The sequence below is a fragment of the Muntiacus reevesi genome, chromosome 2, assembly GCF_963930625.1.
Source record: "Muntiacus reevesi chromosome 2, mMunRee1.1, whole genome shotgun sequence".
NCBI lineage: Eukaryota > Metazoa > Chordata > Mammalia > Artiodactyla > Cervidae > Muntiacus > Muntiacus reevesi.
Window position 1 is genome coordinate 134,192,032 of NC_089250.1, and position 26,482 is coordinate 134,218,513.

Here is a 26,482-nt window from a genome sequence, read left to right on the forward strand (position 1 = left end):
TGAAAGCCACTGTTAACATTAGGCATGTGGTTTTTGCTATTTTTAGGAAGGACATAATTATGTAGGAATTGAAGATATTATTGATTCTCTTCAAGATGATGTCACTGGTATTAAGAAACAGGCTGAAATTGCTCACTTATATATTGCATCTCTTGCTGACCCCCAGGAAGCTATTGCTTGTTTAGAAATAAAGTTTAATCAAGTTAAAGGTGAATTAGCTAAAACCAAAGAAGAATTAATCAAAACCCAAGAAGAGTTAAAAAAGAGAGAAAGTGGTAAGTGGTTGTATTATATCCCTATGTAGATATAATAAATTCTTAAAAAGACAGTTGGTAAGTATGAGATTTATGCAGCTTATTTACCAAGTGGTCAGAAAATGATGGAGGTGACATTTAATATTTTACCATTTGTATGAGTTTACAGTAATTTATTAGTAAAAATATATTTTTGCTTTTCTTTACTTTAAGACTAATATTACTAGAAAATAGACTTTCAGGAAAAACCAAAACCTAAGTATAGCTTTATCAGCAAATTAAGAAATCTCATAGGAAATTGTAAAGCTGTAAAGTTTGTTCATTTATATGTGTGTGTGTATGGTGGTGGGGAACTGGGAGGGGTTGTCACATCTGAGTTTCAAGTATTAGATGAAATACTCTGCCCTTTTCTGTGTGAAACAAGATGGGTGGAAAATAGCAGATAAGTGATGCCTCATTATGAAGTGGGTCAGAAAGGTATAAGCTATTTCTCTTCTGACATTATTCCAGAAATTTTCTACTATTGAGCAGACAGCATTCATTTTTGCCCTGGGTTTTGAAAGTGGCTCTTTCAGAAACATTACTCTCTGGTGGTAGAATTTGTAGCTGTTTGTGTGCTTCTAGTGCTGTGAAAATTCTTTTTCCTGAGTATAACAATGAAGTGTCTACTGTAGCAGCTTATGTTTCATGTTTATTTAGCGATTTATTTCTTTAGGTACTTAGATGTTTATTTTTAATATTCTTTTTCAGAATCAGAAATTAATTTAAATTCATTGGTTCAAGAGCTTGAGAAATCTAATAAGGTACTGCTTTTAAGCTTTATTTTATCTTGATAAGGAAATTAATAAGTAAAATAGACAGCATGAATAATTGATGAGTATATAAGTGCCTTCACTCTCATACCTCTTTCCACATATGGTTTCTGGAAAGTTTCTTTGGTCTTTCCAGAAAAGATTTTATTTGTATATGTGTAGATATACGTGTATGTATGTGTGTAACATACATCTATTAAAAAATTTATACGAATAGGATTGTAGTTCTGTGTCTTGCTTTCTTCCCTGAGAAGGCATCTTAGATCTGTATGTGCTGCCAGAGAATCATCTGTATGTCATTCTTTTACCAGGTGCATTGTGTTGAGTAGATTATTTAAATAGTATTTATCTTGTCTGAAGTTACTGTTTTAAAATTTAGGATATGGCCTGATCAGTGTGCAGCATCAGAATCTGAAAATCTCTAGCACTTTATACCTTCAGATCAGATACTCTTAAGTGGTTGTAGATGGATTTGGCATTGTTAGATCTAAGTATGAAATTGCAGGTATACATAGAGGTGAAGTGAGTTTAAAACTCTAAACTTAATATTTTTCCTGACCTTCTCTGAACTTACATTTGTTCTCCTAAAGAGCTGAATATTTTAACATATGATCAGATATAAATAATTCAAAATCTTGGCATCTAATACCCAGTACTTAAAAAGATAACCAAAATAATGTACTCAATACAAGACATTTTAGCTGTTGTTTAGACAGTTCCTATTCTCCTCCTTTTCTTTTCTTTTTTTTCCTATTTATAAAAGTAGCTGCTGCTTGTAAACATACTGTTATATTAAACTATAAAATAGAAGGTACAGTAGTCCCCCATAATGTCTCTCTTACATTGAAAACAAATCCAAACCAACTTGGTTGATAGCTCTTTGAGATTATTTTATGTATGTACACATACACACACATACACACATATATGTATTTTTTATAGAACATTTTCTATGAATTCTTTTAAGTTCTTTAGTTGTTTAAGTCTCAGAACAACCTTATGATGTAGATACTGTTAGGCATTAAATAACTTGCTTGGGGTTTACAACTAGAAAGCAGAGAAGCTAAGATTCAAACCCAGATTGTGTGACTTCTGATTCCTCTTACCCATTATGAAATATTGCTTCTCTTTCCTTTTGTATTTAGTCATGTTGATTTTTTAAATGAAAATAAAGTCATGCTATGCATAGTGTATTGCTGTTTTTTTTTTTTTTGCCTAACCTTAAAATTTGAAGGAATTCTAAACTGTATCATATTTGCATTCTAGTTATCCCCAAAGTACATTCACTAAACTTTGTCTTTTTCCTTCCCAAAGAAAATAATTATGCAGAATCAAAGAATTCAAGAGTTGATGGATAAAATTGACCAAAAAGCGGATACTGTTAACAAGTTTCAGAGCCTAAAATTTCATATGGAAAACACATTTAAAGGCAGTGTAAGAATCTAACTTTATTTGTGTTATAAATTAAATAAAGAGTATGTTTGGTTTGGTTTAAAATAGTTTAAAATAGCTTATACAACTGAGACTAATTCACTAAGAATGTTGACTTGCTTATCTTGGCATTGAATTCAATTCACTATCACACCAATATGAATTTTTGAGAACTTAGAAGGTGACAGTTTGATCTCCACAAACTAAGCTGGGAATGCTTTGTTCATAAGAAGGGCAAGACTGTGTAGCCCTTTGAAGTTTAAGCCTCAGCAAACTGGATGGGGAGCTGTGGGGTGAAAGAAACTTAGATGTGCTTTGATACCCACAGACCATAAAGATCTCTGTCTCTGTGTAGCTCTACTCTATTGATACATCTGTCTATATCTGTACGTCCATCTCTATGGAACTATAAATGACATTAGGTTTTAGAAGCTTGTTTCTATTTTATACAATTTTGCCAAAGTTCCTATGTTTAATAGCAGGGATATTTTCTTTTAAAAATTACATTATTAACTATAGCATATAAAGCCTTTATGGGCTTGTCAGGGCTCAGCAGTGAAGAATCCGCTTGCCATGCAGGAGGTATGGACTCTATCCCTGGGTTGGGAAGATCCCCTGCAGAAGGAAATGGCAACCCAGTCCAGTGTGTCTTGCCTGATGAATCCCATGGACAGAGGAGCCTTGTGGGCTACACTCCATACTGTTGCAAAAGAGTTGGACACAACTCAGTGACTAAAAAACAAACTACAACATTTTAAGGGTTTTTAAGTAGCCTTTCATAAATAGAAAATTAGGTAATTTTATATTTAGGTAGTTTAGGATTGAATGATCAGCCTTTTAGTCTTTTTTTTAATTAACCAGTGGTTTTTGGCTTTCTTTTATATTCATTTTTTATTGCAGGTACCTTAAAATTATTTTTTGATATAATAACAGGTTGAGTAAATTAATAGCTAAAATTCTCTGCTTTTGTATGTCTTTTCTCTAACAGAGGCAAGTGTGGTATACAGTAGTTCCCCTTTATCTGCAATTTCAGTTTCTGTGTGTTAACCATGGTCAGAAGGATTAAATGAAAAATGCCTGAAATAATCCATGAGTTTTACATTGTGTGCTGTTCTGAGTAGTATGATGAAATCTTATGCCATATTGCTCCATCCTTCCTGACCCGACTCATGCCTTTGTCTAGCATATCCCTCCTGTTAGTCTTGTTTATCAGATTGTCTGCTGTTGGTATCATAGTGCTGTGTTCGAGTAACGCTGATTTTGCTTAATAATGCCCCCAAAGCAGAAGAGTAGTGATGCTGACAATTTGGATATGTCATAGAGAAGCTATAAAGTGCTTTGTTTAAAAGTAGAGGTGAAAATTCTCAATAAGGAAAGAAAAAAATTGTATGCTGAGGTTGCTAAGATCTGTGGTAAGAATGAATCTTCTATTTGTGAAATTGTGAAGAAGGAAAAAGAAAATTTGTGCTAGTTTTGCTGTTACACCTCAAACTGCAAAAGTTATGGCTATAGAGCATAAATGCCTAAGATCTAAAAAGCATTAAATTTTGTACAAGATAATTTTGAGAGCAACAGAGGCTGAATTCACATAACTTATTATGGTATATTGTTATCATTGTTCTATTTTATTATTGTTAATTTCATTCTGTGCTTAATTAAAAAAAAAAAATTATTTGGCTCTGCCAGATCTTAGTTGTGGCCTGAGGGATCTTTAGTTGCAGTATGTAGGATCTAGTTTCCTGACCAGGGATCAAACCTGAGTCCCCGGCACCGGGAGCAGGAAGTCTTAGCCACTGGGCGACTAGGAGGTCCCTGTGCTTCATTTTTAAATTAACCTTTAAGCATGTACTAAACTTTGTAGGCCTGTGCAGGAAAAAGCATAGTGTATATAGGATTCAATATTTCCATGGTTTCAGGCAACTGCTAGGTCTCAGAATGTATTCTCTACAGGTAAGCAGGGACTACTGTATTATAAAATGTTACATTTGACCCTTCTTTGTGTCTTGAGAATTGAACACCAGTACCCACAACTTTCTCGTATCATCTCAACATCAGATAGGTTTTTGATTCTACAAGGGTAAATAAGGAACATTCTCTGGAGAAACATAGCTCATCCTCTAATTTCTTGTAGCAGACCTCTCTTTTGGCATTTATTAGATGCATTATTCACTCCATCTGATTTTTTGTCACTTCTGTTGAATACATTATTGTAAATTAATAATTATATTAACAGTTTAGAATTTATGTTAATATAGTTATCAACAAATTATATTGGTAATATAATTAATAATTATAATTTATAATTATATATTGTTGGATTTTTTTCTGTTTAACTTTTCTGAACTGGGAGAAATACCCCTGTAGTAGGGTAGAGAGTTAGGAGGAGAAGCATAGAATGATTTATTTTGTCAAGAAAAACTGAGTTTCTGTGTGCCAGGTGCGCTGCTAGATTCTAGGCATTACACAGATTAATAAAAACTGCTCCCCTTAACAACTCCCAGTAAGAGAAAACCAACATAAATGTATTTATAATGAAATGTGCAGTGGTAGTTAGTGTGTACAAGAAGCTGAGAATAGATAGGGTTTGAGAGAATATTTTGTGCAGATGAAAATGATTAAGTTGAATCTTAAATGGCAAGTGAAATTTTTCTAGTCCAAAGTAGGAGCAGTTGGCGGGTGTGAGGGACAAGAAGATACACTGGCTTTCTAGATAAAAGAATCAGAATGCACAGTCATGGACATATGAGAAGCCTTTCAGTCAGTGTAAGAAAGTGTAAGTTTTAATAATTTGCTCAAGAAGAAAGTTTGAAGCAGGAGAGGTGAATAATGATGGCAGGAGCAGTAGACTGGGGTAAGATAGCGTATGTGTTAGTCGCTCAGTTGTGTCTGACTCTGTGACCCCATGAACCACAGCCCTCCAGGCTTCTCTGTCCATGGGATTGATTCTTCACTCAAGAGTACTGCAGTGGGTTTGACATTTCTTCCTCCAGGGAATCTTCATGACCCAGGGATCAAACCCGGATCTCCTGCATTGTAGGCAGATTCTTTACCATCTGAGCCACCAGGGAAGCAGAAGGCCTTGAATACTTCATTAAAGCGTTTGGGTTGTATTCTGTAGGCAGCAAGGAGTCATTAATTTTAAGGAGAAGTATAGCAAAGTTGATTTTTTATTTTGAGTTGATATTTTTAGAAACTTGGAAGATGGGATTGAGGTGGAATTAGAATGAAGGCTGGGAGACCAACTAGAAAACTCTTGGAAAAGTTCAGGTGATAGTTGATGAGGACTTTGATTTAAGGTAGTGGTGGTATGGATTAAGAAGTGGAAATTGATTTGTGAAATAAAAGGAGATAAAACTTTTTACAACTTAGGGCTTTTGACTTTTTCAAGTAAATGAATTGCTGGACCTCCAGGCTCTTAGCACTTTGAGATGATTATTTGCCATCTGTTTTTGTTCTGAGTGAGTGAGTGAAAGTTGCTCAGTCTATCTGACTTTACGACCTCTTGGAATTCTCCGTGTCAGAATACTGGAGTGGGTAGCCGTTCCCCTCTCCAGGGGCTCTTCCCACTCAGGGATCGAACCCAGGTCTTCCGCATTGCAGGTGGATTGTTTACCAGCTGAGCCAGCAGGGAAGCCCAGGAATCCTGGAGTGGATAGCCTATCCCTTCTCCAGGGCATTTTCTGACCCAGGAATCGAACTGGGGTCTCCTGCATTGCCTGTGAATTCTTTACCAGCTGAGCTCCTAGGACTTGATCTGAATTTTAAGTCCAGCCTTAGATTTGTTAAAGGTTAAGAGAAAAACAGAAAACAAACTAGAAAAAGAGAAGCCAGAGATAGATCACTTCTAGTGCCTACAACTTTGAAGAAGATTGTTGGAATTTTAGCAGGGGATTATATCTATTTCTGTAGTATATTTGCATATCACATAATGTTAATAATGTTTATATAAATAATAGTAAAAAAGAAATATAAAATAAGCAATATTATTAATTAAATAATCCTTGCCTTTGAGTAAATTTTTTAGATAGGCTCTAGACTTTTATCAACTAACTTAAAACAGTGTGCTAAATTGTTCACATAAATAAACAAATGCAAAGTAAATTAGAACTTAACCTGACTGTGTTGATCAACTGTTGATCTAAGGTCACTGTTCCAAAGAGTCCAGAGCAGACTCTTTTAATGATTAAAAGTTTGTTTTGAATGGTTCTTTAGCATCCTTCCTACCAAGAATACTCTAGGCAGAAAATATTCCTTTCGGTAACTGACACTTGTGGAGGATAGATTTTTTTCTTGGTGAAGATTGTATAATTTGAAGAGGAGAAAAATGATTAGGTGATTATAATACATCTGAATGTGGAAGAGGGGGACAACTTAAAATTGTCATGGACTGTTTGAAAACTCAGACTTTGTCAGATCTGATTCCTCCATCCCAGGACATTGTCACTTATCAGTGACACCAAGGGACTAATTGTGAAAAAGCATGAAGGTTGTTCTTCATGATATTCTTTGTTTAGGACTATCTAAAAAGACTGCTTTTTTTTTTTTTATCATTACTTTATGACTTAAAATCATTTTAATCTATATCTCTTAACAAAGTGATGATTTTCTAATATAAAATGATGTTTTATTTTCTCGTATAGTTTTACCCACCACCTACCTGCCTCCCACAAATGGATTGCTACCAGTATGTAGGGATTTAATTAATCTCTGCCTTTCCCAAACCTTTAATTACTTTATAAACATGCACTTAATTGCTAAGGTTTCACCCTTCTTTCTGGGTACCTTTCTGCTGTCCTATTAGGGAGGTATAGTCTTTGCCTTAAAAAATGAAAATCTAAATGGTCTTTTTCATCTAGATAAACTAGGAGCTCAGTTTTAAAGCAGTATGTAGATTGTGTATCTTTGAATATACAAAGGCTAGAAACTAAGATTAGAACTTTTTCTGGGATTTGTTAAAGTGTAGGACATGGTTACTTTGAGCTTTGGTTGCAAAACAAAATGATTGATGTTTTCTAGTTATTCATGATTACTCAAAATTTTAAGTGAAGGTATAAGGAGCAATTATGTCATAGTGTTTTCCTATTTCTCTTTTTCAAAGCTCATTTTGTGTATGATTTAGAGGTCAGTGTTTTAGGACTTGGTTATCTGCAAATAAGTCTCTAACCCACCTGATCTTAGAAAATATAAAGATGAATTTGTTTTTAGTTTTGGTATCAGGATGAAACTACACACTTCCTTTTTGTTTTTTTGGGGTCCTCAGTGATTTTACAAGTTAGTTAATATTACTTATTTCATAGAGTCATCAGTTATTTTCGTGTAGGGTGAGACTTAGGAAATAACCTAGAAAATGTCTCAACAAATGTGAAAATACAATTTTTATGATGCAGTATTGAATTTTAATTTATATAGTTCTTATAGCTTTCTATATGTGAACTAATTTTAATTTATTTTACTTTAGGACAATGTTGGTAATTCTTCTTTAATAATAGACAATAAATTGGTTTGTAATGAAACAACTGAAATGTCTAAGGACAGCAAACCTAAAACGTATTCAGGAAGAAAAAGATTAAATGAAATTGAACTTCAACAAGATGAACCACCAGCAAAGAAAGGTACTTCTTCAGCTGCTAACAGGAGGCCATTGAGAAAGCTAACTCCTAAACCAGTAAATGCAAAAGTTGCAAATAGAAGGAAATTTACTTATCTAAGGAAAAAACTTGAGAAAATCTAAATGTCACTGATTTTTACACTAACATGTTATAAACTATCTAGAGGATGCAGATATTTAAAGCTGCCTTTATTTTAATGTTTTTAGATGTTGTGCTCTTATCAATTTAGCATCACGATAATTCTCTTTATTCCTGTGCCTGTCATAATTGAAAGTCACCTTTTCTGCCAAAATTTCTCCACACTTTTTTTCCTCTTTATTCTTTTTTCATTTGAAGAAAAGGCCATTTGACAGGAAGACTTTGAGCTAAACATTGCAAAAGGCAAATGTGGTCAAGTTGTGTTTTCTATGAAATTACTAGAAAAAAAGTGTGTGCTAAGCTTACTCACTTTATGCTGTACCTTCCTGGCTATGTAGAAGAACATAGCAGCTTTCACTTTGCTTCTAAACTATTCTGTCTTTAGGAAAACTTTTATAATATAATACAGAGAAGGAAGGCTTTCTAAGAGAACATACATTACTTTGGAAACCTAATTAGCTGCTTCACCTTGAGAAAAATGGATAAATTAAGTTTTGCTTTGTTTATTAGTAAAATAAGGTAAATATACCTGCCTCCCAAGGTTGTTAAGAATAAAAACAATTGGATAATACACCAATATAATAAAAACTTCATAGAACCTCAGTAAAAGTAATGCGTTCCAAAGTAGTTGACTTAAAGGATAATATAGCATTAGCTATATTAATGTAATAATTTATGAGCTAATAGGTTGAAACTAATACGCATTTGTTGTCGTTCAGTCACTCATTTGTGTCCGACTCTTTGTGACCCCATGCACTGCAGCACGCCAGGCTTCCCTGTCCTTAACTATCTACTGGAGTTTGCTCAAGCTCACGCCCACTAAATTGGTAATGCCGTCCAACCATTTTATCTTCTGTTGGCCACTTCTCTTCCTTCTTTCAATCTTTCCCAGCATCAGGGTCTTTTCCAATGAGTTGGTTCTTCGCATCAGGTGGCCAAAGTATTGGAGCTTCAACATTAGTCCTTCCCATGAATATTCAGGGTTGATTTCCTTTATGATTGACTGGCTTGATCTTCTCACTGTCCAAGGGACTCATGAGAGTTTTCTCCAGCACCACAGTTCAAAAGCATCAATTATTCGGCAGCTAGCCTTCCTTGTGGTCCAACTCTCACGTCTATACATGACTACTAGAAAAAACCATAGCTTTGATTCGATGGACCTTTGTCCACAAAATGATGTCTGCTTTTTAATATGCTGTCTAGGTTAGTCATAGCTTTTTTTCTAAGGAGCAAGCGTCTCTTAATTCAGTGGCTTTAGTTACTGTCCACAGTGATTCTGGAGCCCAAGAAAATAAAATCTGTCACTGTTTCCACTTTTTCCCTATTTATTTGCCATGAAGTGATGGAACTGGATACCATGATCTTAATTTTTTGAAAGTTGAATTTTAAGCCGACCTTCTCACTGTCCTCTTTCACCTTCATCAGGAGGCTCTAAAGTTCCTTTTCATTTTTGCCATTAGAGTGGTGTTACCTGCATATCTGAAGTTGTTGATATTTCTCCCAGCAATCTTAATTTCATCTTGTGATTCATCCAGTCTGGCATTTTGCGTGATTTACTCTGCATATAAGTTAAATAAGCAGGGTGAGTGACAATGTACAGCCTTGACTTACTCCTTTTTCAATTTGGAACCAGTCTGTTGTTCCATGTCCAGTTCTAACTGTTGCTTCACCTTCTTACAAGTTTCTCAGGATGCAAGTCAGGTGGTCTGGTATTCCCATCTCTTTAAGAATTTTCCACAGTTTGTTGTGATCCACACAGTCAAAGGCTTTAGCATAGTCAATGAAGCAGAAGTAGATGTTTTTCTGGAATTCCCTTGCTTTTTCTGTAATTTTCTCCGTTTTCTAAATGTGGCATGAACATCTGGAAATTCTCAGTTCACTTACTGTTGAAGCCTAGCTTGGAGAATTTTGAGCATTACTTTGCTAGTGTGTGAAATGAGGGCAATTGTGCAGTAGTTTGAACATTCTTTATCACTGCCCTTCTTTGGGATTGGAATGAAAACTGACCTTTTCCAGTCCTGTGGCCACTGCTGAGTTTTCCAAATTTGCTGACATATTTCGTACAGCACTTTAATAGCATCATCTTTTAGGATTTGAAATAGCTCTGCTGGAATTCCATTACTTCCACTAGCTTTGTTCGTAGTGATGCTTCCTAAGGCCCACTTGACTTCACACTCCAAGGTGTCTGGCTCTAGGTGAGTAATCACACTATCGTGGTTATCTGGGTCATGAAGATCTTTTTTGCGTAGTTCTTCTGTATATTCTTGCCACCTCTTCTTAATATCTTCTGTCTCTGTTAGGTCCATACCATTTCTGTCCTTTGTTGTGCCCGTCTTTGCATGAAATGTTCCCTTGGTATCTAATTTCCTTGAAGAGATTTCTAGTCTTTCCCACTCTCTTGTTTTCTTCTATTTCTTTGCATTTTTCACTTTGGAAGGTTTTCTTATTTCTCCTTGCTATTCTTTGGAACTGTGTATTCAAGATAGGTATATCTTTCCTTTTCTCCTTTGCCTTTCGCTTCTCTTCTTAGCTATTTGTAAGGCCTCCTCAGACATTTTGCCTTTTGCATTTCTTTTTCTTGGGGATGGTTTTGATCACTGCGTCCTGTACAGTGTATTAACCTCTGTTCTTAGTTCTTTAGGCACTGGAGAAGGGAATGGCAAACCCCTTGAGCATTCTTGCCTTGAGAACCCCATGAACAGTATGAAACAGCAAACTAATATGCATAGTCATTTTCTATTTCCCACTGTACGAGTGGTGCCTTTAGCTACAGGGAGTATAACCTTTTTATGATTTCCATAGCACTGTTCCTCTGTTTTTTCACCTTGTTTGGGGCCATAGAGGAGTTGAGAATTCAGGGCCGTTGAGAGCGTAGGATCTGTAAGATCACTAGGAAGTGGGAGTGTGAGGAGCAAATGATCCACATGGTGCAGCTCATCCTAAGGGTGACCCATTCATGAAAGAGATGATTATATAATAATGTGAGTTGTTAGCAATACATAATTCGGATGTGAGTAGGTTTATAAGTTTAGGTAACAAAATTCATAACCACTGTGGCTATTTCTTAATTATTTGTTGTTAAGAGACTATAAGAACTACATAAGAGATCATATGAAAATTGTAGCTATAATATAACCATTTTCCCCCCTCTACCTGCTACTAAAAAATCTCCAGAACAAAATATGTGATTTCTGTACTTACTAGGATAGGACTAGGGGATTGATAGTTATACAGGATTGATGTTTTCTGCTCTTAAAAGGAAATGCAAAGCTATTTCCCTATAAAAGTGTATTTACTTCTTTGCTTCACTGTATCTGTACTTTGGGTAAACTGATTAATCATGTAAACTTTTCAAGAAATCAGCCTTCAGAATAGTGATAAATGAGACAAACCAGAAATATGCTATAGTCTGTTCACCTGTGACTTTTCAACTAAAACTAATTTTTGTAGCAAAATATAGGTAAAGCAGTATATGTACAGGTTGGATGTGGTGGAAACATTGTATTAAAGTAACTATCTTATTGCTATGTTTGCTTTTTATAAGTTAACCTATATTAGGCTCATATAGTGTAAAACCTACTTCATCTTTATTGCTAGACTAATAATTTAATTTCTCCCTGACAAGGCTGTTCTGAATATGTTCTATGAATCTTTTGATATGAAACATACAATTTTCTAAAAGTATAATGTGTATATCTGAATATCAGATACAAATCCAATTTCCTGAAGTATCTTGTGTAATTATCTAGTTTATTAAAGTATAGTCAGAGAACAGCATGACAATGCTTTTTTTGACCACAAAAGCTATATTGCACTTGGTTTAATTTACCTCAAGGTTTAGGGATATGTCTATATAGTATACATGATTCAAGTCTCTTCTCTCAGGATACTCAGGATTTATTTGTGAGTTCTGAATTTCTGATTATCATTTTTAACTTGCTTACATCCCATCTCTCCTGATAAAGGGTTCAGACATTTTTATAACTTGTCTTCTTAAAGGGAAGAAGGATTAGTCATTTCCACTGGTGAAGTTCCACCGATGAAGTCATAGGTGTGAAAACTGTGTCATAAGTACAAAATTACTTAAAGGGGAAGTAGAACAGAAGTGTGAATCAGTCGGAAAGAAAGTTATTCCACTTTGGGATGACTTGGCTACAGTTTTGTAAAATGTTAGGAGACAGTCTGATAAAAAATAATGCATTGGTTGAAGATTATTTTTAAAAATTCGTTAGAATAAGTGGGTAAGTTTGTTATAAAAGTAAATAAGACTGAATCTCTAAGTTTCCAAAGTAGCTGGAATCCTTAGAATAAACTGAGAATCTGAAGGAGCTAAATTATGAAAATGTAACTACAAACATAGGAAAATCTTCAAAAATCAACTCATTAGCTTTTCAGAAACCAGGCTATAGAGCAGGAGTAATGCCATGATTTTCTTCTCCTTTTTGAAGCAGAAGAGACAATGTAATTATAGGTATTAAAACGTTATCCAGTGTGCTTTTAGTTAGTATGTTAAAGAAATGTTGGAATCCTTTTATGGGATTACATAATTACTGCTGCCCAAGAGCATTTAAACTATTACATGAAGGAAAAGAATATGGATTATATTTAAAAAAATGAAAACTTAACAAATAAAACTTGTTTTCAGAAGTATACTACTGAATGTAAAAATGGATAGATTCTTGGAGTGGCAAGATGATGTTCCCACATTATATAGTGAGTTTTGGAGTGAAGGGATACTCTAGCTGGGGACATCAGTATATTGAGAGGGCTGGGATTTTTTTCCCCCCAGTCCTATTGAGGTGTAATTGAGAAATAATATTGTAATATATTTAAAATGTTTAACGTGATTTGATATACATTGTGAAAAGTTTCCCACCATGTTAATGAATTAATACCTCCATCATCTCATGTATTCACCTATTTTCCCCCTCTTTTTCTTTTTTGGTGCGAACGCTCAAGTTATACACCCCAAGCAAATTTCAGTTATACAGTACATTCTTATCAATTATCATCACCATGTTATAGTTAGATCCTATGACCTTATTCATCTTCAACTGAAAAATTACACCGTTTTACAAGCCTCTCCCTATTTCCATCAACCACCATTCTACTCTTTGTTTCTATGTGTTAGATCTTTTTTTTCCTTGTATTGATACCGTACAGTATTTGTCTTCCCATGTGTTGTTTATTTCACAGAATGAACCCTCCAGGTTCACCTATGTTGGAGATGGCAAGATTTCATTCTTCTTTAGGTTGAGTAATTACATTCCATTGTGTACATACTTATACCCCTTTTTAAAAAATAGATTCACCCATCCATCGACACTTGGGTTTTTTTCCAATGTCCTGGCTATTGTAAAAAATGTTGCAGTGAACATAGGGCATGAACTTGCATTAACTTTGAATAGTGATTTCATTTCCTTTTGATGTATACTCAGAAATGGGGTTGTTAGATCATATGATAGTTCGTTTTTTAATTTTTTGGGAAACCTCCGTACTGGTATTCTACTGCCTATACTACTTAATATCCCCATCAACAGTGAGCAGATTTCCTCTTTGTTCTCATTCTTCTCAACATTTGTTATCTCTTATCTTTTTGATGATAGATATCCTATCAAGTGTTAGGTGATAATCTTACTGTACTTTGGATTTCCTTTTCCCTGATAATTAGTGATATTGAACACCTTTTCCCGTACCTATTGATTATTTGTATGTCTTTTTGGAAAAATATCTGTTTGACTTCTCTGCCAATTTTTTAATTGAATTGCTTGAGTTTTTGGCTGATGAGTTGTGTGAGTTTCCTATATATTTTGGACATTAATTCCTTGTCCTACCGGACAGATGTTTGCAAATATTTTCTTCTATTCCACAGGTTGCCTTTTCATTTTGTTGACTGATTCTTGTGCTGTGCATACTGTTTGTATGTAGGATTGTATTAATTTTAAAGAGCTTTTTATGATCTTAAAGATGCCTTCTTAACTGAACAGATTTGTTAGATTGGGTACTAACATCTCTCATCTAGATGCCCAAGAGCCTGCCACAGCAGGGGGACAAATTTAAGGGCTTGAATCTCATTGCTGTGTGAGGTTTGATATTTATCTCTTACGTAACAATTACATGTAGCCGGGCTGCCAGATAGGGGCTTTGTAATGAAGCAAACTATGTTTAGATCCCAAATGTATTTTTACAGGGGTGACAGATAAGTGCCTGGATCATTGTGTATGTACGCTCAAAGTGTTTGCATGTACAATACATTCCAGATTTACCAAATCAGTATGTTTGATATTTGCTTGGAATCTACACTCTGAGCTCTCTTGCTCACTCTCTAAAACTAGAGAATCACTATTGTAAAAAAGATACTGTAAAGATAAAACCTTAAAATTTAAAACATAAAATTACACCACAGTAACTGAGTTAATGTAACTGGGGCATGTTAGATTATAAATTTGCATGTATCTAGAACCGGAGTAGGTGATTGATTGCAAAAATTGTGTTTTTCTGATCCAGTGATATGTCTTAGAGATGGTAAAGGAGAACATAAGCAACATAGCTAAATGTCAAAAATAATTCATTTAGGATTATTGTTCAAGTATGTAAAGATGCATTAGACACAGAGAGTCTTCTGTCAGGAAATTTGGAATATAACATGAGATTAACAAGTATATATAGTATTTCAATCTAATATGATGTACTCAGATTCATAGGATAATATGATGGCACTTACTAAAAAGACAACTATAAAACATACCTTTTAAAGATTCTTTGGACAGTTACCAACCGAAAGTAATAGATTTTTTGGAGAATTTCAGTCCACTTCTTCCTTATGACTGCCTTCTGCATTTATGGGTTTCATATTGTACCTGGCACCTCTAAGCAGGAATTTGATTCTTAATGTGCTTAGTGAGACCGCCAAATAAAAATATAGGTGAAATTGACAGATAAATGGCCAGTTGGGGGGGGAATGCATGAAGGTCAAAAGGACATGTTGAGTTGATCAGTACAGTATTGTGTAAAAAATACATATAAATTGTATTATAGTCATGTTGTATATAAAATTCACACATACAAACATCAAACCATGGAGTGAAATAGAATAGGAAAAAAATTTAAAAACCAAAGGTTCAGATTCTTATGTTTTGAATTAATTTTCCTAGGATATGAGACACTCATCAGATCAGTTATTATCGTAATGGAAATTGTATGAAAATATAAAAAGATAAATTTGTATATCTGGAGAATTGAGAATTATGTTTCAAGAATTAATCATGCAATCTGTGAGAAAAATCTGAACATAATTTATATTGAACAGTTGTGTGAGATGATTTATTTTGTCAACATAAATATTAAGAATTAACTTTTAGCTAATAGTGCATCCTCTGGACACAGTTTAATTTAATCTATATCAACTGTATCTGTTAAAGTTCTTGTACTTACATAACATTTAGGAAATGCTTTAACATACATTATATATTAATTTTTTTGGCCCTCTTAATACTATCCTGTAGAAAGTAGGGCAGAGAGAAATATCCTATTTTTGAAATGTAGGGATTAAGCCTGAAAAAGACAAACATTTATTAATTTTTAACTAGCTGAGCTCTTCTGTACAGATTTTCAGTTTTTAATAATATCTAACTACATCCCAAACACAATGTTCCAAGTTCATTTATTTTCTTGATCTTCACAATAACTCTGAGATAGGTGATCCATTATTTCCATTTTACATTTGAGGAAACAGCCATGGGATCAAACAGTTTATTGACAGTTATGCAACTAGTAAAGGTAGGGCTCCATTAGACTTAGCAGAAGTTTAACCATTTTTCTCCTAATTTCCACTCTGAAAGTGTAAGGCACTCAGTTTGTAAATCACTGATTTACTAGACCTATAGTATAATTGTACTTTTAAACTGTTCTTTAGTTGGCCTTAGGGTGTGATTCGCTACCCTCTTATCTCATAGTAATAATAAAGATTTGTGGTAAACAATTCAAATAACATTAAAAGCTATAAAAATAAAGTAGAAGTAACTGGTAATCACACTCAAAAGTAGCTGCCAGTATTTTCTTGTACATCCTTTGCTAATAACTCTGCTGTGACTTAATGGAACTATGATTTTTACATAATTGGGTTTATACTATGTATGTTTTGCAACCTGATTTTTCTTTTTTAACTCAATAGCGTATCTCTGTTTTTCATTGTTTGTTTTCATATGTTCCATATGTTTGAATATTGGCTTATATGGTAACTTTCTGATTGTATTAAGGTTTGCCAGATTAATAATGTATTTTTTTTAATTTTTAAAGGACTTACACATGCTAGCCCAACTATCACTGAAGACCAAAAGAAAAGTGAAGAAATGCAAGAGAGCATTTCGGATGAGGAAAACATTAGAGTTCTACAAGAAAATAATGAAGAGTTAAAAACACGTTTGCTCACCATTGAGAATGAACTTAAAAATGAAAAGGATGAAAAAACAGAATTAAATAAACAGATTGTTAGTTTGCAGCAGGAACTTTCTTCTTCTGAAAAAAAAAGTTTAGGTTTTAGTATAGAGGTCCAACAAATTCAGTTGAGTTATGACAATGTGATTTCTGAATTACATGTGCAGAAAAGTATAAATCAAGAACAGAAGGAAAGGATCATGAAATTGTCAGAAGAGATAGAAACTGCTAGAAGAAACATCACAAATAATGTTTCCCAAATAAAATTAATGCAAGAAAAAATAGATGAACTGCGTAGACTTGATTCAGTTTCTCAGATCACAAGCATAGATTTACTCAGTCTCAGGGATCTGTCCAGTTGTTCTCAAGAAGATAATTTGCCGAATACACACTTAAATCATTTGGATAATGATTATTTGATAAGTAAGCAGGTTAAAGAGCATGGTATTCAGGAACTTAGTAGGGAAAGGTCTTTCCACTCTACTGTTGAAGCCATTTGGGAAGAATGTAAGGAGATTGTAAAGACTTCCTCCAGAAAAACCCATCAGATTGAGGAACTAGAACAACAAATTGAAAAATTACAGGCAGAAGTAAAAGACTATACAAATGAAAACAATAGACTAAAAATAGAAGAGAGGGAGAAAAAAAATCAAGATGATTTACTAAAAGAAAAAGATAGTCTTATACAGCAGCTGAAGGAAGAATTGCAAGAAAAAACGGTTAGTCTTGATATTGAAGTACAGCATGTAGTGGAAGGAAAGAGAGCACTTTCAGAACTTATGCAAGATGTTACTTGCTATAAGGTGAAAGTAAAGGAACTTGAAGCAGTGTTAGAAACTCAGAAAGATGAATGTAGCCATTCAGCCAAGTTAGAACAAGAAATTATGGAAAAGGAATCTATCATTTTAAAGCAAGAAAGAGATCTGAATGAATGTCAAGCAAATCTTAAAGATTCTATCCAAAATGCCAGAGATTTAAGGGAAAGGGAAGTCAAATTGAAAGAAGAAATCATGCAATTAACAAAAAATTTGCAAGATGCTAAGCATTCACTTCAATTAAAGGAAGAGGAAAAGGAAACAAGCTGGCAAGAAACAGAAAAGTAAGCTAAAAGTTATTAAAAGGTTTTAAAAATTTACATTTCTTTTATTGATTTTTCTATATAGCTTTTAAAGCATTTAGGTGGGCATAACTTAATCTGGTTAAATATAGCATGTATGTTGAGAGAAGAACTGGAACTTTGTATAAACCTTTGGGACTGAATGTTATTTACATGCAGAATTCTGTTTATAAAATCTCCTGAAATCCTCCTTGAAGTACTCATTCATGCTGTGGACTTTCCAAATTTGTGAAAAGATCTAATTTTGTAGATTACTAGTCACACATATGATCCTGAGTGATTAGTGACATATCACTATAAGAAAGTGATTTGTGATTTTTAGGTTGAAAGAGGAGCTCTCTGCAAGCACTACTCTTGCTCAGAATCTGAAAGCTGATCTTCAGAGGAAGGAAGAAGATTATGCTGAGCTCAAAGAGAAACTGGCTGATGCCAAAAAGCAGATTGAGCAAGTACAGAAAAAGGTTAGTTATTTGAAAAGTGTGGCCACTTTAAACGATAATGATTGTTTTCCTTATATATCATGTTTAGACACTAATTTTGATATCGACCAGAACATTTGTCAACTCTGTAATTTTTTTTTAAATGATGAGAACTGTTATTTCACAGAAAATTTAGTCAGCTTAAACAAACTGAAGAATGTCTAATAGTAAGAAAAATATGTGCCTTATATAAGACTAGAACCTTTTTTTTCTTTTAAGGACTAAGCTCAAGTCCCCCCCAAAAGTAAAAAGTAAACTTGTTTATAGATTGTATGTAGGAGAGTAGGTAGCGCAGTTGTAACAAGTTTTGTTATAATTTGATTTTTAAAATAGGAAATACGTTCACATGGTTCCAAATTTAAAACACATGAAAGTATATATAGTGAGGGGGAAAACTGCCATCAAGCTTCCCACCAAGGAATCAAATGTTACCAGTAATTTTTTTCTTCACTTCTCCCTCTTCCTCTGTTGTTCCTTTCTTCTCTTCCTGTTAAAAAATGGAAACCTCCAATAAATACTATGTGAACCTTGTTTTTCTTCACATAGTTATCTTGACTGTCTCTCCATCTTAAGATATAAAGAGTTTCCAAATGACTTTTTTAATGACTAGGAACATGTATATATGGTTAGTGAGTCCCCTATAATTGAACAATTGATTTCCAGTTACTGATGCAGTGATGTCATTTTGAACTTTTAAAGGTCTTCCTGTGAAATAAATTCCTAAAAGTGGAATTTATGAGTCACTGGTTTGTACATTTTGATATTTATTATGCTTTTTAGAGATGATGCCAATTTACTCACCAGAACTAATGTATAAGAAAGTATTTTTCTCTATACTCTTATCCACAAAGTAGTATTTTATCATTATTTCTTTGATATCTGCTAACTTGACATGTAAATAGTATATCTCAACTATAATTCTAACTTGCATATCTTTAATTAGAATGAACATTTTTTGGTTTACAATTTATTTTTTTTTTCTCCTATGGTCTGAGTATTCATATTCTTTGTTTTAGTTTAGGTTATTATTTTTTTATTGTTATTGCTTTATGGGAGCTTACTATATATTTAGGAAAGTAACTTTTTAAGGATATTAATTGTGGATAACCCCTGCACCTGACCCCTATGTTGCCATTTTTCTTGATTTTGATTATAGTGCTTTTTTCCCTTGGAGCAATTTATTTTTCTTTTATGATTGCTGTATTTTGTATCATAATTAGACTTTTTTAAAAAGTTGAAATAATTTTAAATATTTTTCATTCCTTAGAGTTAGTTACAAAAGAATACTTAAATTCTAATGTCTGAAGAATATTCACACAGCAGATGTTTGTGGGTCTCATCCATTTTTTGTTTCCTATCCCCAATGAAGTTACTATAATGAATGTTTTGTATTTGTCTTTTTTTAGATCTGTTAAAAATGTAAGTTAAGCTATATATATATATATATATATTTTTTTTTTTTTATTTCTACACATTAATTGTGTTCTGAGACATTATCCACATCATATTCCTGAGAGTCATTTATGTATGGTTATAGTTAATCACTTTCACTGCTGTGTAATATTCCAAAGTGTGTGTAACTGTACAATTTAGTTATCTGTTCTCTTGACCATTTACATTGTTTTCGTTCTTTGCTCTTAGAAGAAAGAGTGATCCTATTTTAAACACGCCCTAGGTATGCATGTACAAGAATTTGTAGAGCATGGGGTAGAATTGTTGGGTTAGGCGGTAAAGGGGTATCTTATGGTTTTAAGTTGTATTCCTCTCAGTGTCTGTTTTTATTCACTAAATGTCTATTCTAGTTTTCACTCTGTGAAATACACTCGTTCATATTTTCTTTTAATTTTGCTATCCTTTTAAAAATTATTGTGTTGGATTTCTTTATTCTTATGTCTGATTCTTTGTTTTTAAATTTTTATTTATTTATTTATTTTTGACTGTGCAGAGTCTTCATTGCTGCACGAGCTTTCTCTAGTTTCCACCAGTAATTGTTTACCACTTCCTACCAGGGAAGTCCTTGGTTCTAATTCTTATAAAATATATTGCAAATATCTTCTAGCTTACTTGTTGAAAGTCAGGCCTCCTCATTCTGTGAATGTCCTCAAAATAAAAGCCAGTCAATGTTACACTTATTTTTGTGATTATTTTTTCACTAAATTTTTTTGTTATCTTGCTATTTATTTATGTTTTTGTTAGTTTCTCAGTACTTTTAAAAAGACTTAAAACTTTTTTATCCAGCATTTGAAGTCCTTGAATAATTTTTTATGTAGCATAATAAAGCTCACAATAATATAGCATTAATGTAAATTAAAAATGAATGAAAAGAATGGGTGTAAACTTTTTGATCAAATAAATTATAATTTTCATGACTATTAGGCCTGTACTGGTAAAGAGAAGCTCCCGCTATGACTTGGTAGATACCCTCTGTATCCATATATGTAAAATAGTTACTCTATGTGCTTGTGTGTTTTTATTTTTATAAATGGGATCAGCTGTATATAAATACTGCTTTTAAAATTTGTTCTAGTTTTAAATTTTTTTTTTTTTTTCATAGCTTTAGGTGGTATCTCTTTTTAAGTAATGTTTTATTGTGCAGATGACTAACATTACTCTAAGGGCGAGAATTAAGAGTGTTTTCTGTCTTTCAAAATAAACAATGTATAATGTTAATGCTAATAATAATAGAAGCTTACTCTGGATAGGTTGTTCTGAGTTTACGTGTATCATCTCATTTAATTTTCATACAAATGTTAGGCATAGGGACTATTTTTAGCTTCCATTTCATGACTAGGGAAACAGGCGTGGAGAGAGATAACTTGTCCAGTGTTAGAGCCAGGATGGAAACTGAAGCAGTCCTTATGTGCATCTTGGTGCAATACATAGTCTCTGTATTATTGGCAGACAGTTTATGTCTGTAAAATTGATGAAGATGGTGTTTATCAGTGGAAGTCCCTTGTTTTTGAACAAAATAAGATAATATATAAAATTAATCTTATTAATGTATGATTATAAAAGGAATATATGTTTATTGTAGTAATTTTGGAACATACAGGAAGCCTAAAAAGAAATGTAAAAATCACCTGAAACCAAAGAACTACTATTATTATGGTATCTCCATAATTTTTATGAAGGGGAATTTTGTTCAGTTAATTTCCTTTGGTTTATGAGATCCCTAGATATCTTGAAAATTGGCCTAAAGGTGTACTTTGATACATGTTTTCTCTATTTATCCCTTTCCCTTCTCTCCCCTCCCTCCTTCTCCCCTCTTTTCCTTTAAGATTTGCATACTAACTCAAAGTGCTTTTTGATTTCTTTAATAGGTTTGTAGGATTAAGTTACCCGTAACACCAAAAATCAATTGACCTTCCCTTGCATGGGTACCTTTTGATCTTGTAATTGTTCAGTTTTCATCCTCTACATGCCATTATTAACTGTTAAGTTATTTCTTGTGTTACTGGATCATATTACTTAATAAATCTTGGAAATCAGAGTCAGTATTTTTCCCCTAGAGTATCTCTATTGATTTTTCCATGATGATGATTTCCCTCTTGCATGCATGGGACTATTCTGAGTCTTTTTTGGGAGCATTTACAGAGTTTGAGATTCTGATAATTTGAGCTACATCATGTATGTTAGAATCTGTAATTTTTCCAATGCTCTTAAAAAGGACATTAATCTTTGAGACAGTGGCCTTGAATTTTAAACAACAAAAGCAATTAGTATTTTTAGAAATACTTAATTTGATTTATTACTTTGTAGGTCTCTGTAATGCGTGATGAGGAGAAATTGTTGAGGATTAAAATTAATGAACTGGAGAAAAAGAAAAACCAGTGTTCTCAGGAAATAGATATGAAACAGCGAACCATTCAGCAACTTCAGGTAACAGTTTTGTTTTTAAAGAAGATTTAAATAGATTCTGCTGGTATATTTTAGTGTTTAATTAAATGTATATATGTTTTTTAAAGTAAAAAATGGATAATTTGAGGATTATAACCTGGGAGACAGTCTTTCAGAAAGCTCTTAGGACTGTTCCACCCATTAGAGGTCAAAGCTAAGTTGCATACTTTTTGAGACAAAGGGTTATCCATCAAATAATATATTGTTGACAATTTACAGTACTCAGATATGAGTAGGGGGTAATCATGGCCCCTTTCACGATAAGAAGGAAGCTTATCTCCTAAGGAGTTACCTTGCTGGCACCAGGAGAAATAGCTTTTTACCATCCAGCAGGCATTCCTGTGTCTTCTAAGGAGGGGTTAATGCCAGTGCATAATGCACAGTTAAAATAGGGTAGCAGGCGGACACAGAGAATTTTATGCTTGTAAAAAAATTTTTTTTTCCTTATCCTGCCTTAAAATGTTTATCACAACTCAGGAGTCTTAGGTGGTAAACCCAGCCCAGTGTCTGGTCAAGGTGCCTATAACAGCTGGGATTGCTCCAGAGATTTGTTTGCATTTACTGTCAGGGAAGGGCATCGCAGCCCCAGGTTTAGGGGAGATTCCCAGGCATTGGGAGCTCCGTTTCAGGAGGATCTCTTAGTCTGCCTTCATGTTCCCTGACACCTGCAGATCAAGAGTCATGTTTTCAGGAGATGTTTGGAGGCCTTTAGGAAGAAAAAAGCTGTTAAAATCCTACTTTCAAGAAGACAATTATTTCATGATTCGAACACCCTAGGGATCTTTAGGGGACTTTGAGGAACAGCTATGAGTATTTGGTGATAAATGATTTGAGCATCAATCCAAAGGAATGGTGAGGTGTCAAGACAGATGGAAATTTTGTTTATAGTGCGCCCTTATGTAACCAGACACCAACTGGGTTCTTTCCCTCACTGTCGGACCACCTTGGACCGCCGCTGTCATTTTCCATCTGTTTCCGTCCCCATCTGTCTACCTCTGTCGCTCTCCATCTGCTTCTGTCCTGTCTGACCACCTCCATCGTTCTCTGTCAGCAGTGCTGTCCTCAGCGTTTCGGTCTCTGGTCACCCACTTCCGCCATTCTCTGTCTGTTTCCGTCACCTTCCTTGTTCCCTGTCTGTTTCATCGTGTCAGGGCTACCTGCGTCATCCTGCGTCCACCTCAGGCGCTTTCCGTCTGTCTGCTTCTGTCGTTCTCCGCCCGGTTCCATGCTGCCGGCCACCTCCTTGGTTCTGTTTGCCTCCTGTGGGTCCGTGTCTGTAGTGCTGTTGCCGGTCTGTTTGGTCCCTGTCCGTCAGCCTTTGCAGTTCTGTTTCCATCCGTCTCTGTCCATCCACCTCCGTAGTTCCTCCCTCGTTTTCTTTACTGTCTTTTCACCATCCTTCCAGCTCTAGATGGAAGGTTAGATTACCAGATGGGTTAAAACTAAAGTTGAAGGATTTTCAGTGTCCATAAAGTAATGTTGCGTCTTTTTCAAACCTTCCAGCTACTTTCTACATATAGGGGATGTGGGGGCTCATTTTTTTCTGCATCTTGAGTTTACTTGATAAGGAATTTATTGATGGTTTACTTTGTTGTTCCCATATTAAATATATTTCTTATCCTTTATGCTTTTTGTGTTGTGTAAGAGAACATACATGCTAGCTTAAAATGTTGAGTGAAGAAAATGATTTGGCATTTTTGAGGTAGATTAAAGGTATAAAGTTGGTGGGGGGTGTTTTTGTTTTGTTTTTTCCTATTATCACTCTCACCCTACCCTTTACTCTGAGGTGAAACAAACTTAGGAGCTTAAGACTCTTAGCCTTCTAGGAGATAGATTTCAAAGTTAATAATAAACCCTGTTCAAGTCCCACTATTAAATATTGGCGTATGATTAAGTTTCATTTGCATTTCATATTCTTTCATTTGCAGGAGCAGTTAAATAATCAAAAAGTGGAAGAAGCTATACAACAGTATGAGAGAGTGTGCAAAGGTCAGAAACCTCTTCTTCCAGTACTAAAAAGACTGCAAAATAAGTAGCTAGAATAACAATTGGTTCATCATTTTCCTTTGAAAATTCTGAAGTGAAATAAGGGCAACATAAAATGTAACTTTATCAAAAGAGAAAAGCATTGATTCTCAAAAGTAACTTACTACCCTGAAGTTTATCAGTGAAGAGGAATTAACTTGGATCAGTAACTTGGATGTGAGAATATATGTCCCTACAGAATCTTATTTTCTCCCACCCTTTTAGGCCACTGTCCCATAACCATCTCATATTTCTGTAATATTTTTGGAATTTTCCTTTACTTTGGCTCCTTTGTCATTGTTGGCAGGTGTGAATAGATCTTGGCTATTCTATAAAACATTCTTCGAAACAGAATATAGTTTCTTTCATATTTTACTGTTTTATTTCTTGGCCACATATTGAGATGTGTGGTGTAGGCCCATTTTGAGTACTCTTAATCTTCCATCTTCTCCATTCTCTCTAAACTTTAATCCAGGCCACTTGTAGCCTACATAGTTTCAGATCTTTTTGGTTTTTGCAATCCGTCCTTTCCTTTATTTTTTAATTATTTGTCAATTCACTTTCTTTCATTTTCGTTTTTTAAGTAGTATTAATTGTGTAAGAGTGTTTTTTCTAAGTATAAAGGTGATGTGTAGCTTCCCCCTTTTTGAAACTCTTTTACCTTGGCTTTTGTGGTCTATTCTTCTGGTTACTGCCTTTCTCTCAATATGGACCTTAACCGCTGTGACAAATTTCTTGAATAAGGCATCATTATCTTTTTTCTCTTTGTTTTCACTGTTGAGTTCCTTCACCTTTGTGATTTTAACTTTGTATTAGACATTCTCTGACAAGCAGAAAAGTACATTTTTAGCTCTTAAGGGTTTCCCTGGCTTCTAAAGTTCTATTTAAATACTGAAAGCCATTACCTAGGTATCTTACTGAATTTTTAAATTGAGATACACAAAACATAAAATTTACCCTTTAAAAGTGTACAGTATTGGTAGCTTTTACTATATTCACAAACTTGTACAGCCACTACCACTGTGTAATTCCAGAGCATTTTCATCACCTAGAAAGAAATGCTGTACTGATTAGCAATCACTCTTCATTCATGCTTCCACCAGAACTCCAGTTTCTGCTTCTGTCTTAACATAGACATCTTCCCTCTGAGTGTGTTTCTTCTCTCTATTGCTGCCATACAGACTTCCCTTTTCTTACAAGGACACCAGTTATGTTGAATTTAGGGCCCACTGTAATCCAGTAGTGGGAGTTCCCCAGTGGCTCAGCTATTAAGAATCCACCTGCAATGCAGGAGACCTGGGCTCCACCTGTGGGTTGGGAAGATCCCCTGAGACTTCCCCCTGGAGCAACCCACTCCAGTATTCTTGCCTGGAGAATCCCATGGACAGAGGAGCCTGGTGGACTGCGGTTCACGGGGTCGCAAAGAGTTGGAAACGACTGAAGCAACTTTGCATTCAGGCACGCTAATCCAGTATGACCTTATTCTGAACTTGATTACCTCTGCAAAGCCTTTTTTTCCAAGTAAGGTCATATTCACACAGAGTAGACATAATTTTTTCCCCTGACATCCTGGTGGGTATAAAGGAGTATGTCATTTTGGTTCACTTATTTATTCAGCTGCAGCAAGTGTTAGTTGTGGTCCATGGGATCTTCATTGTGTCTTTGAGATCTTTTGTTCTGGCGCACAGCTTCTCTAGTTGTGGGCACAGGCTCCACAGAACAGGCTTCGTAGTTTAGACACGTGGACTTAGTTGGTCCACAGTATGTAGGATCTTAGTTTCCTGACCAGGGATTGAAACCATATCCCCTGAATTGCAAGGCAGATTCTTAACCATTGGACCACCCAGTAAGTCTATTTGTTGTTTTGATTTGCCTTTCCTAGTAATATTGAGCATCTTGTCTTCTGCTATTGGCCATTGGTATATCTTCTTTGCAGAAATGTCTGCTAATGTCCTTAATGTGCTTTGCCTGTTTTGGGCAAAAGTTGCCCCCTCTTGCCCCCTCAAACAATTCAGTTGGGTTGTTTGCCCCCTCCCTCAACTTGTTTTGTGTGTGTGTGTGTGTGGAGTTGTGATTTTTATATTTTCTGGATTCTAGACCCTTATCAGGTAAATATTTTCTCCTATTCTGTGGGTGGTTTTTCACTTCCTGGGTAGTGTCCTTTGATAGATAAAAGTTTTAATTTTTTAAGTTAATTTTTATTGGAGTATAGTTGCTTTACAATGTTTACAAAGTGAAAGTTTTTCATTTTGATGTTACCTATCTTGTTTTGATTGCTTATGCT

The 26,482-nt window shown here is 34.5% G+C and overlaps 1 protein-coding gene across 5 annotated transcripts in view; it reads left to right on the forward strand.

Moving 5' to 3' along the window:
• The window catches only part of KIF20B (kinesin family member 20B), an 83,023-nt gene that overhangs the window by 32,792 nt on the left and 23,749 nt on the right, over positions 1–26,482 (forward strand). For 3 of the 5 annotated variants that reach the window (XM_065922892.1, XM_065922891.1, XM_065922893.1), the window contains exons 16-23: positions 47–275; positions 1,005–1,057; positions 2,381–2,500; positions 7,956–8,109; positions 16,543–17,779; positions 18,120–18,258; positions 22,036–22,155; positions 24,102–24,162. In XM_065922892.1, the coding sequence (XP_065778964.1) occupies positions 47–275; positions 1,005–1,057; positions 2,381–2,500; positions 7,956–8,109; positions 16,543–17,779; positions 18,120–18,258; positions 22,036–22,155; positions 24,102–24,162 (2,113 nt within the window). The remainder of the gene's footprint in view (positions 1–46; positions 276–1,004; positions 1,058–2,380; positions 2,501–7,955; positions 8,110–16,542; positions 17,780–18,119; positions 18,259–22,035; positions 22,156–24,101; positions 24,163–26,482) is intronic. The other 2 variants (XM_065922895.1, XM_065922896.1) reach the window with 1 other exon arrangement.